The sequence below is a fragment of the Pelophylax lessonae genome, assembly GCF_965119305.1.
Source record: "Pelophylax lessonae genome assembly, chromosome: 13".
Lineage (NCBI taxonomy): Eukaryota > Metazoa > Chordata > Amphibia > Anura > Ranidae > Pelophylax > Pelophylax lessonae.
In genome coordinates this window covers 35568447-35582041 of record NC_138780.1, presented here as the reverse complement: position 1 = coordinate 35582041, position 13595 = coordinate 35568447, and the positions used below count along the sequence as shown (strand labels likewise).

The 13595-nt window shown below is 42.1% G+C and overlaps 1 protein-coding gene across 1 annotated transcript in view; it reads right to left on the bottom strand.

The window, feature by feature from the left end:
- Positions 1–13595, bottom strand: part of LOC309569144 (CD48 antigen-like) — a gene marked incomplete at both ends in the record, with an annotated part of 77463 nt that overhangs the window by 23420 nt on the left and 40448 nt on the right. The window contains 2 exons of the mRNA XM_082274906.1: positions 6448–6717; positions 8667–8966. Coding sequence (XP_082131032.1) covers positions 6448–6717; positions 8667–8966 — 570 coding nt within the window. The remainder of the gene's footprint in view (positions 1–6447; positions 6718–8666; positions 8967–13595) is intronic.

Genomic DNA, 13595 nt, shown 5'->3' with positions numbered 1-13595 from the left:
TTAATCCGGCCCTGGTCCTCCTCCACCGCCGCTTCCACCTACACCGCCCATAGGTGTGCGCAGTTGAAATACACATGCATGTGTTTGCCTACATGTACATGGCCCCGATACATTACTCTCCCTGCTGGCAAAGAGAAATAGAGCAGAGCAGGTCCGAGGGAGATCTTTCCCATCTCCTCACTGGCAAACAGAGCGATAATGCTAATGTGCCCTAGGTGATTAGGGTGTGCCCAGGCACACCCGGCACACCAAGTGCGCACGCCTATGACACCGCCACATCCACCACCACCTCAACCTCCCTCCTACTCCATATGGGCCTCGTCCTTCAGAGATGAAGAACATTGTTTTATTTTTCTGTTTATTTTTTTGTTGTTTTAAATTATTTCCCTATCCACATTTGTTTGCAGAGCACTTGCCATGCTCTTAATTACGTTTTGCTGCCATTTGCAGCACTCTAGCCCTTTCCTTTGGTGTTTTAGAGCCATTTTAGTGCCTGAAAGTTCGGGTCCCCATTGACTTCAATGGGGTTCGGTGTCCGGGAAAAGTTCGGCAAAAGTCCGGGACACGGACCCAGACTTTTTTTTAAAGTTAGGCCGAACCCGCCGAACACGGACATCCAGGTGTCCGCTCAACTCTAGTTTTAACCATTTGTGGACCCACTTAATAAACTTTTATTAGATTGTCAATTTGAGCCTCCATTGGGGTTTTTCACCAATATGATGCACACCAGAGCACCATCCTAATATATTTTTTTCTCTTTACTTATACGCCATCCTGTGTTTAGGAGTGGGCGAACAGTGTTGCAACAGACATATTTACATATGCAACAGTGCATTCTACGTACAAGGACATTACAGGATTTTAAACCTCGGATTAGCGCCAGAACCCCTTTTTTGAGCTAGGGATGAAGTTTATGACTTTTTGTTGCACTTTATGTTTTATTCTGTTTTTTCAGGTTTTGTTCTCATGTTTCCCAAAGCCTGTGTTTATACAATAAATTCTATGGAGAAAGAGTGTCATGTATCTTCTTCTACACGGTCAATTAAGAAAGAGGAAAGTAAAATAATAGGTAGTGAAGTTACTTTTCAAATGCAGTAATTAGTAAAGTAATCTCGTTACAATTTACAGAAGTAACTAGTTACATTTTTTGAGTAACTACCTCAACACTGATTACAAGGAGCAGGCAGGGACATCCCCCCCCCCGTCCCCCCGCTGCCTTTCGTGGCTCACCTGGGTCTCCTGTCCCGCTAGGAGACCCTAGCGACCAGCCAGCACCTCCGCCGGCTGGCCGAAGACCCGAACAAAGCCGAATTCGACTCTGATCGTGTCTCCGATGTAGAAACCCGGAAGCAATGTCATGACATTACTTCTGGGTTCTTAGCCATAAAAAAAAAAAAAAGACAGTAATCAAAACAGTCAAACCTGGCGTTTTGAATGCTTTTAAGTGCAGAGGTGGGGTTGTGGTCTTTTTGTCCCCCAGATCCCTCCATAAAGAGCACCTGTCTCTGCCCATTACGGTCACAAGGGATGTTTACATTCCTTGTGACAGTAAAAAGTGATCAAAAAAAAAAAATATATATATATATATATATATATATATATATATATATATATATATATATATATATATATATGTTTTTTTAAATGGATAGTGTCAAAATAAAAAAATTGAAAGCGCCCCGTCCCTCCGTGCAGAAACAAATGCATACGCAAGTCGCGTCCGCATATGTAAACGGTGTTCAAATCACACATGAGGTATTGCCACGATTGTTAGAGCGAGAGCAATAACTCTAGCACAAAACTTCCTCTGTAACTCTAAACAGGTCAGTTAAAAAAAATTTAAAGCGTCGCCTATGGAGATTTTTAAGTACCAAAGTTTGTCGCCATTCCACGAGTGTGCGCAATTTTAAAGCATGACATGTTGGGTATCTATTTACTCTGAGTAACATCATCTTTCACATTATACAAAAAACAATTGGGCAAACTTTACGGTTTTGTTTTTTTAATTCATGAAAGTGAATTTTTTCCCAAAAATTTGCATTTGAAAGTGCGCTGTGCAAATACCATGTGACACAAAATATCGGTTTTGTTTTTGTTTTTAATTCATGAAAGTGAATTTTTTCCCAAATATATATTATATAATTTTTGGGGGCTCTAAGTAATTTTCTAGCAAAAAATACTGATATTAACTTGTAAGCAACATACGTCAGAGAGAGGCTTAGGCTCCAAGGGGTTAAGCAAGCTGAACCTTTTACATTTTAAGTAAAGCTTACTTACAGTTCTTTTGTAGTGATATGAGACAATCTGTTTCCTGAATACTTACATTCTTTTGTTTTACAACAGATTATACATGCAGCAATCGCGAAATACATCCCAACGACCAATATTGCAACGACAAACGTCGCAATGACAAACGTCCCAACGACTACAGTCCAGTGGTGTCGATTCTGTTGACTTTCTGTAACCAAATAGAAAGACTATAAATCATATTGTTAAATAAAGTAAGTTTAGTTCAGCATACAGCTATCACAGATGTTAATTATAATTATTTTGGGGTTTTCTTGCATTTCCATGCAATTAGTATATTAATTTCATACTGTACAGCTATAAAATATGCATATGTAAATTTGCATTTGTAGCACTGTAAGAAAACACCAATCTAGAGCTTCACTCTTCTTACTCGTCACACCCTGGAGACCCTCATGGGATGGTTCAATAATAGGTTTGTCGTTTGTGATATCATAGGCTCATGCCCCTCCTATTTCTTGCAACCTTTACTCCTAATGCTACAGTTCCAAAGCACTAAGGGTTTGTCATAGCAAACCCGCATACCAGGCAATGCAAGACATTCTGTGTCCTGAGAACTGGAAAGAACTGATTTGCCTAAGGCTACTTTGTATTTTATGTATTTGTGCATATATTTTTATAGGCTATTCCTAGAATAGAGTGTCACATTTCACTGCTCCAGTAAATCTAATGATTACATTTCTCTGGGATGGAGCTGTGAAGAGCTAGTTGTTTAAAGACTCCAGACAAATAGATTCATGCATTAAAAATATTAATCTTCAAATTGTACTTTGCATAATTTGTACACAATAAATGTACAATATTAATAAATAATTTTAGATTTTAACCACTTAAGCCCCGGAAGATTTTACCCCCTTCCTCACCAGGGCCTATTTTGCGATTCGGCACTGCGTGATTGTAACGGACAATTGCGCGGTCGTGCGACGCTGTACCTAAACGAATTTGACGTCCTTTTTTTCCCACAAACAGAGCTTTCTTTTGGTGGTATTTGATCACCTGTGCGATTTTTTGATCATGGGCTATAAACAAAAAAAGAGCGTCAATTTTGCAAAAATAACAATAATTTTCACATTTTTTTTATATGAAATTCCCCCAAAAAAATTTAAAAATCAAAATTTTTTAACATTTTAGGCCAATTCTTTTTTTTACCATATGTTTGGTAAAAAAAAAAAAAAAATTGCAAAAAGCGTATTTTGATTGGTTTGCGCAAAAGTTATTGCGTTTACTAACAAAGGGAAAGATTTTTGTCATTTTTTTTTTGTTTTTTTTTAACGTGTAATGGCGGCGATCTGCGATTTTTTTTTTTTGCTGGACTGCGACATTGCGGCAGACAGATCGGACCCTTGACTGACATTTTTGACACTTTTGGGGCTACCAGTGACATTACTACAGTAATGAGTGCTATACATATGCACTGTTACTGTAAAAATGACACTGGCAGTGAAGGAGTTAACTTTATTGGAGAGGGAGGGGTTAAGTGTGTCCCTAGGGGCGTGTTTTTGTGATTGGCTGTGGCTACTAGTGTAAGAACAGAGATCAACGGTCCTACATAGTAGAACCGTCTGATCTCCATTCTTACACAGGGAAGAATGACAGGCGGCTTTGTTTACATTAGACGCCTGCCTTTCTTCCGGTGTAATGGAAGATCGCGAGTGCCCGGCGGACATCAGGTCCGCCGGGCACACGCGCGGGGGGGGCTGTGACCGCGCAGGAGCGCGCCTCCGGCGGCGTGAGCTCGCTCCCTAGAGCCTCACAGGCTAGCGACGTAGCCCTACGTCGCTTTGCCTGTGAGGGGCTGACTGCCGCAGTAAATAGTCGTGCGGCAGTCGGCAAGTGGTTAATAAAATCATTTTAAAAGGAATTACTAAAATTTCATAAAAACGTTAACATGTAATTTCAATTTTCTTTTGTTTTTAATCTACAATTTTAATTAAATGGTGGCAATTCCACGAAGGTCATTGTGTAGACATTTCCTGTTATAGAGGGACAACTGTCTCCAAAATGTACTCCTGCTTTGCCACCCTGTCAAAGCACACCTGGTGGAGACTATAGCCGCTGTGTTAACATACATAACACAAGCTCAATCCACTGTTATCACTATCAGAAAGCAGGTCCAGAGCAGTAATGTGATACCATTGCTGGAGCGAGTGCATCTAGACAGGAATGGCTAAAAGTGGCTGGATATGGCATTGACCTAATTTGGCTATGAGGCCATAATAGGTCAATGATGTCATGAGCATTGCACCCTTTTGGGTAAATGTAGCTGTAGGACAGAACATGCTTTGGCCCTAGCTAATTGGGCAGGAGTGACAGCTTCTTTCCAGGTTCAGTCTGAACCCAGGTTCAGACCTAACCTAAGCTCACTCTAAAGCGGTTATAAACCTACAGGGCATGTAATAAAAAATAAAGGCACCATAGTAATGTGCCCACATCTCCAAATTCAATCTAGGTATTTTTGCCGAGCAATTCTTTTTCCCTCCGCCTGTATGAGCCCTGTCAACATAGGATATAAGTGGTCGGGTCTCAATGCCGGAGCTCAGGAGTTGACGTCACAGGACTCTCCTCCCATCTGTACATTCCTCCCAGCAAGCAGAGACATGTGGCTTAGCCTCACGCAGGACATAGTGCGCACCCGGCTATGCCCCCTCACAAGTAGTATCAGCCAATCGGAACTTGGGGAAGACATTATATGACTTCAGCATTGGCAATAATGCTAAGGCAAGGAGCAGCCAATCCTGGGAGAGCTCGAGGAGGTAGGGGGAGTGATCTAATGCTGGAAAGCTGGACACACTTCTCCTGCTCTCATGCCCATTCAGGATACCTCATATAATCAAATAGGATATTCGTGCTAAAACATATAAATTAAAAATAAGCAGCTGCTTAAGCAATCTGTAACGCTAGGAACTTTCATTTAAATTCACAGTAGTCGGTGTATACAGCTGTCCGTTACGAGCGGTCAGTGATGCCACTTTCACTGCATGATGATTGAAGCTGCAACAGATCACTGAATGGACTTGATTTATGGGATTTTTTTTTATTTTATTGTTTATTCGTTTTATACATCATATTATCATCCTACTATTACGCAGCTGTTGTGCACTTGTCACTTTGTTCACTATATATATTTTGGAGGTACAGTTAGCCGTCACACTGGGACAAAGAGTGTATATGTATTGATGTCCCTGGATTTATATATAATTTTCTTGCACTTAGCACCTTTGTCACAGCAGTTCGCACCTCATAGAGTATTCATGCTATTATATATTTTATTTTTACACATTGGATGGCACTAGGAGCACTTTGAATATATTAATCATTTATTATTGATCAAGCACATTATTAATTGTTTATTCACTTATATTTATTGATTATAGATATTAATTATGTTCGGATAAGCGCGGCTTTATTATTATATACCTACTTTGATTGATTCGGTTTTAATTGAAAGGCTGAGTTGAGAGCTGCAGCAGATCCTGTTCTTTACACCTGATTCCTGCAAGAGACATCTCTGTTACTAATTTGTGATAGCGCAGGGGTCATTTCTTAAACTATAATCTGCAACGCTAGATGCAAGAATTGTGATATAGCCCATCAAAGTTTTTTCCTGTTGAACGGGAGTAGTGTTGCCCCTGAATTACATTGGATGTTTTTATAAGATTTCTTCATTGTCAGTTAAAATTATCTTGGACTATTTCATTTGTTTTTGGTCTGGCGCTCCTTTCTGTATTTTTTATGATTTGAGCTAATGTTGGATGTTCTTTGAGCAAGCCAAGCTGTATGGAAGCAATTTTTGTTTGAAATTTTACTTTATCTGACTGCACATACATGTTTAAAACTTCCCAACATCTCTTTAAATATGTTGTTCTGATGATCAATCATGAATTATGCTAATTTCCAGTTGGGTGGCCCACCCTACCAGTATCCACCTGGGGTAGGGGAACCTGGCTATTCCCATTGGGGTTGGGATCCCAAGAACGTTTGTTGCTTCTACTTATCTTATTAAAGTTGAAATTAATATGTTTTCCTGATAAAGTTGTAGTTTCCCATGTACCCTTCTGCATGCTGTGTGTGTCTCAAGATACCCTTACGCAAATACAATACAACCATACCAATCCAGTCATTAGTCCAATTAAATCACACCTTTTTGCTGACATGGTTTTAATGTAACAGAGACATTCCTCGAGTCAGCGGGGTTGTGTACAATGCATAGAACTTCCAAAGGTTTTGGCAGAAGAGGCATCTGGACTGTGCCACCAGTACTTTCATACAGCTGGTATTCAGAGCCATTTTTGTATCTCCAGGTATAGGACACAGATGTGTTTGCTGTGACATCACAATGAAGAATGACATTACACGTGTTACTGGTTCCATTCTTGTATTCGATTCTTATAGTTGGAACAGGAAGAGGTTCTGAAAATAGATATAAAACTATTCGTTAAACAGCAATTCTAGGAAAGAAAGTTAAATGATCTAGTAAAACTAAAAACTAGGAAAAAAAAAAAACTAAGCTAAATTATTAGTATTGCCATATTCCTGCTTTTTGGACATACATGCACAAACACCAACTTAAATCATATCGAATACCCAAAACAGGATTTTAACATACTGTAGATTAGCAGTCCTTAGATTTAGTTAATACATTTAAGCAAACTCACCTACTTTCTTTTTCTTTTTTTACCACCCACAGTGACCAGAGCAATACAGTTACATATAGTTAGCCAGGTTGAAAAAAAAAAGACACAAGTCCATCTAGTGCAACCAGTAAAAACATTGTATTACTCTGGAAAGGTGATCAGGATTTTTTTTTTTTTTTATACACTTTGATTGCTTAGAACTGGGAATTTTACAGTTGCAAGCAACCATTTTTTTCTGAATGGAAACTATTCATTCAGTGTTTACTATTGTGATTAGCTGTGATCTGTGCCATGTGCAGGGCCGCTGATAAAGGGGGACCACCAGTTCTCTTGTAGGTGGCCCAAGCACACAGGGGGGCCGCCCCCAACAGCACGGGGAATCTGTGTGGTCGGGAGGAGGGGCAATTACAGAAGAAAGCCCTGTGCCACTCAGAAAGCCAGTTTCTAGTTTCTCCCCGTCCTGCCAGGTTTCACCTGCTGCAGGGAGAGACACAGACACAGGGCATCATTCCTGTAAGTGTGTCTCCAACACCAATCTCCCTCCCTGTTCTGCCTGCTTCTGACCCTCCTTCCTGTGTGCCCCCCTATCACTGTGACGCGCCCCCCCCCCCCCCCCCCCCCGCAGCTGGCTCTCCTGCCATGTAAATTTAAAAAAAAAAGCAAATTGTAAAATAAAAAAATTTATTTAATTTAAACATAGTACTAAATAATTTGAAAAGATTGTAAAATAAAATAGTTATATATTTTTTTTAAATGTAAGGAACAATTAAAAAGGGCTAATTCCCACAGGTTCTCCGTTAGGTTTGTGTCCGATAATAATGATTTTAGTATATTTTTAGTAAAAATATTATCTTAAAAATTCGGGGGTGGATGAGGGAGCCCGGCCAGGTAGGCTGTATGGGGCCCTGTGATTTCTAACAGCAGCCCTGATTATGTGATTACTGTGACAATTCATTGTGTACAATTGTCATGTGATCTGCTGTGATTGACCACAGCAATCACATGGTGCTGGCAGTGGGCCAGTACAGTGATCAGAACTCAACTGTGTCCTGAGGACACAGCGGGTGACAGATCGCACTGGAGTGCAGCAAGTGGGGCGTGCATGAGTCACGATCCTGAGATGTCATAACATCCTCCCAGAACAACAGGGCTCCCACTCAGCTGCCATTTGACAACAGGCCATGGCGGGAGGGGGTTAAACTAAATTTTCAGTTTTACCCCTCAGTGCACTCCATATTCTAACAGACCTCCAAAAGACCTCACTCCTCTCTCTGACTTGCCCCCTTTCTTCCTTAAAATCTCTGTGAGGACACTTGTGATGGGGGCTGTAGCCAGCAAGCATAAAGTACCAAAGATGGATAGCAGGAAGGGTTTCCCAAGCAAAAGGCAGTTAGAAATCATAACATACAACAATGCAGGAGTATAAAAGATGTCTCAGGCGCTATTTGGACTTTAATCCATTCTCTCCATTCAACTAAATCCTTGAATCAATGTCCCACCAATTTTTTTTTTAATTATCTGATTTGCAGGATGATCTTTTTGATGTGTCCTGCTATTCACTCTGTTCGAATGTTGATAAAAAAAAGCCCCTTATCCCATGTTCCCGCATATACCTGGTCAGACCTGGTTTCAAGATCTGGATAAGGTTTTTCATCATCCATATTTACAAATAATCTTCTCAATATCAAACTGAAACATTGTTTTTTTTTACATTTGATAGCCTACCGTAGAGCAGAACGGTGAATGACTCCTCTTCTATTACATTGTTTTCAAGAGTAAACTTGGCAGTGTATGTCCCACTATTGTTAAAAGTCGCACTTGTAATTCGTAATCCCATTCCATCTCTGAACATCTGAAACTGGGAATGTCCATTCGCTAAATTATTGTCCTTGAACTCTGCTAGTTTGAAAGTCCGAGATCCCATTTTAAATGTCCAGGCTCCCTCTGTAACAGGAACGGAAAAGTTCCGCTTGACTAACAATTCAATATTCCCACCAATAACGCTGGACACTCGGTGAGGATAACCTATCGGAAAACAGAAATAGTTAAATGCATTCAGTCACGCTGAAGTTAATAAGACTTTTTAGCTTTTTTCAATGCTATATTTAGATGCACATTTAACCAGTTCATTGACACCGATGTATGGCATAAGTCGGTAGCAGTGGGGGGGGGGGGGGTGATTACATACACTGTGTAAATCTGACAAGCCGGCTGCCAGGTGGAAACATTGGGTGGCTGTACAACTGCTTTATTGCTTCCACCTAACCCTTTTTCTGCATCCCCCCGTGCCATGCTTCTAAGGCTCCGTTGACCCCCCCCCCCCTGCAGACCCTGGACCAGCATGGTGGGTGCTGTTGAGTAGAAGGGAGGAAGACCAGTGAAGGTCAGTTTGCGGATATCCCCTATGTAGTAAGACCCTAGAACAGAGAAGTAATGTGTATTATATACCTTTCAGGTTCGGAAGTCACTTTCACTGGTCTTTGCAGCTAGTGATGCAGCCAATGGAGCATGATCTGCCCTCCAATAGCCTAAGTGGAGGGCAGGTGGGACATCAGGGGTCTAATAGAACCCTGATTTTTCATTAAGAAAAACTTTTCTCAACAAAATAGTATCACATAGGGGACTTTATATTCCCTATTTGCTCTCCAAACGGTGGCCTGGAGACGAGATGAGGCCCTTTGCTTGTCTCTATCTGACCCGCAGGACACTTTTCCACCAACTGACACCAATAATGAGGCACCATTCTTCACATTAACATCATTAGTGGGGCACTATTCCTCCCACTGACACCATCAGTTGGGCACTATTCCTCCTGCTAAGGTCAATGATGGGGACTATTCCTCCCACTGTCATCATCGATGGGGCACTATTCCTCCTGCTAAGGTCAATGATGGGGACTATTCCTCCCACTGTCATCATCGATGGGGCACTATTCCTCCTGCTAAGGTCAATGATGGGGACTATTCCTCCCACTGTCATCATCGATGGGGCACTATTTCTCCTGCTAAGGTCAATAATGGGGACTATTCCTCCCACTGTCATCATCGATGGGGCACTATTCCTCCCACTGTCATCATCGATGGGGCACTATTCCTCCTGCTAAGGTCAATGATAGGGACTATTCCTCCCACTGTCATCATCGATGGGGCACTATTCCTCCTGCTAAGGTCAATGATAGGGACTATTCCTCCCACTGTCATCATCGATGGGGCACTATTCCTCCTGCTAAGGTCAATGATAGGGACTATTCCTCCCACTGTCATCATCGATGGGGCACTATCCCTCCTGCTAAGGTCAATGATGGGGCAATATTGCTCCCACTGACACCATTGATTGGGCACTATTCCTCACATTAAGACCATGGGGCACAATTTCTCTAGTTAAAAACCAATAATGGGACAGTGTTTACTCCCACTAATGCCAGGGCATTTTCTACTCACACTGGCCACAGTCTGGCCCCCCCAAAAGCCCGAAAGACAGTAAACTGGTAGTTTGTTTAAAAAGTTTGGAGACCACTGCCCTATATGATAAAAAAAATAAAGTTACACTTAACCACTTGCCGACTGCTGCACGACTATTTACGGCGGCAGTCAGCCCCTCACAGGGCAAAGCGACGTAGGGGTACGTCACTAGCCTGTGAGGATCTAGGGGGCGTGTGCGCGCTGCTAGAGGCGCACCCCTGCTCACTCCCTAACTTCCCCACATGTGTGACCGGCGGACCCGATGTCCGCCGTTCACTCGTGATCGTCCGTTACAGAGGGAGAAAGGCAGGCGGCTAATGTAAACAAAGCCGCCTGTCACTCTCCCCTGTGTAAGTGCAGAGATCATACGGTCCTGATATGTAGGATCGTATATCTCTGTAGTTACACAAACAGCCACATCCCTTTACAGTTAGAAGCACGCCCCTAGGGACACACTTAACCCCTCCTTCTCCAATAAAGTTAACCCCTTCCCTGCCAGTGTCATTTTTACAGTAACAGTGCATATGTATAGCACTGATTACTGTAGTAATGTCACTGGTACCCCCAAAAGTGTCAAAAATGTCAGTCAGGGGTCCGATCTGTCCGCCGCAATGTCGCAGTCCCGGGAAAAAAAAAAAAAAAACGCAGATCGCCGCCATTACTCGTTAAAAAAAAAAAACAATAAAAATGACAAAAATCTTTCCCTTAGTTAGTAAACGCAATAACTTTTGCGCAAACCAATCAGAATAGGCTTATTGCGATTTTTTTTTTACCAAACATATGTAGCAGAAAACAAATTGGCCTAAAATGTTAAAAAATTTAGATTTTTACATTTTTGCGGGGGGGATTTCATATAAAAAACGTGAAAAATATTGTTATTTTTGCAAAATTGTCGCTCTTTTTTTGTTTATAGCGCATGATCAAAAAATTGCAAAGGTGATCAAATACCACCAAAAGAAAGCTCTGTTTGTGGGGAAAAAGGGACATCAATTTCATTTGGGTACAGTGTCGCACCCCCGGGCAATTGTCCGTTAAAGTCACGCTGTGCCGAATCGCAAAATAGGGTCAGGAAGGGGGTAAAATCTTCCGCGGCTTAAGTGGTTAAGCCTCTCCCCAAATATTTTGAGCCCTTTAGTGTAAGGTTTACTAAAATGTTGCACTTGATAAACCAACACGTTAATATTCTATAACAAAAAATAAATAAATTGGCACTATCGTTATTTATTTTTCCAAGAAATATGTTCTAATGTGGGGGTTTTAGTTAATTTTCAGGCCTAAAATTTATTTTTTTATTATTATTATACCTATGCAAAAAAAAAAAAAAAAAAAAGATTTGGCAGCTAGGGTTAAGACTTAAGAGCGATTAGCTTGCTGTAAAAAAAATGTAGCCATGCTGGAAGGCATTTGGAAGTGTAGACAGAATTTCCCTACAGGCACTACAGTGCCAAAGCCAGCTTTCCTATGCTTACAAGTGTATCACCCCCCTCCAGGTCTGAAGAGGCATGGGGACATGGTGCCACCTCCAGAGACAGGGGTGGGAAGAATTTCAAACTTGGGTTGAGTCCATGGCTAAAATGGGGGAGTGAGATAGAACATCAGCCTCTTTCTTTTAGAGGTTTTATTGGGCAATCTACGAGGAGTTGAGGGTTAGGGGTCCCAGATACCCAAACAGATTACCTACAGAGTCACTATGTCCAGCGTCACCGTGTCAGTACCTTTATGCCAACTTGGCAACACTTTTAACGGTATCCTAGCTGGTACACAGACTTCTCTCTCTCGGACACAGGGACACAGTTTGTAGCACGGTTACACAACTATTGGTACTATTCATATATGCTACAAACATTTTATACATTTTTGCTCCATGTGCCCCTATTATCCCCACCCCATCCACCAGGGAAAGGGGGAGGTGTTTGGGCACAGTTTGCCATCTTCATCCTGGGCGCTGGGTGATCTTGTTCCGGCACTGATGCCGCCTATTCATGGTCAGCTTAGACTGATTTCTCCCTGTTTGCCATTTGTCAACCCCCCCACTTCATCCCACTCTAGTCTCCTTTGTCTGTCATAGCCCACCTGCCAGGGCCATCTTTATCACAGGGCAAAAGGGGCCGCTGCCCAGTCATTGTTGTGGGGCCCAAAGCAGCTGCCCCTTGAGCCCGCTCTGCCTGCAAATAGTTGATAAGTGAATTTGGGTGAGCCAAAGAAAATGCTTGCCCAGGGTCCATCCAATGTTAAAGACAGCTCTGCCACCTGCTGTCTCACAGTGGGGTAATCCCAGGGGCCACAGCCTGGTGCCCATTGAAGTAAAGAATTTAGGGACCACTAGGTTTTGTGATAGTAAATTAACTGTTTAGAAATCCAGTAGGCTCCGAAGTTCACATTTGAGCTGACAACATTGCCTCTGTTACAATGAAATCCCAGGCAGTGTTGTGATCCCAGCCTGAGTTCTCCTCTGCAAGACTGCAAAACATTCCCTCTTCCTCATCTCTATACCATAAAGGGGAGGTGATATACAGTCCAGTAGGGGAGAACTCAGGCACAGCTGAAAACCCTAGGTGATCGTGCAGCAGAGGCAGCCCTATCAGCTCAAATGGGAAGTTAGGAGCTCTGTGTATTTCTGGCAAAACAGGGCTGTTTCTGCACTTGCAGTATTTTACAAAGAGTCAAAGCATGGAAAAATGTATGCTTAATCCAGCAAACTCCTAAATTCCTGTTTAAGGTAACAACTCTGCTTCTGCTGTACTAAAATCCCAAGTGGTACCAACAGCCATGCCTGAACTTTGTATCTGGACTACAAAGCACCTCCCTCCTTTGTTATAAAGATGGAGATGCTCTGTAGTCCAGCAGAAAAAAAAACGGATGGGGCTGACCACGCTGCTTGGGATTTCACTGCAGTAGAAGCACTATGTTGTCAGCTCACACAGGTACAAGATGTAGCCAGGACCGGACTACCATTATCTGATAGTGCAGACTCACCTTCTGTTCCTTCAGATTATCTTTGTATCCCTCTAGTGTTGGTCTCAGGGTTAAATCATCCTATTACAGAGACTGGGAGAATGGCATCATAGGAACTGTAGTCCTCTGTAATGTTGTGACTATGCAGTTGGGTTGTTTAACCACTTCAATACAGGGCACTTTAACCCCCAGGCCAATTTATAGCTTTTAGCGCTGTTGCATTTTGAATGACAATTTC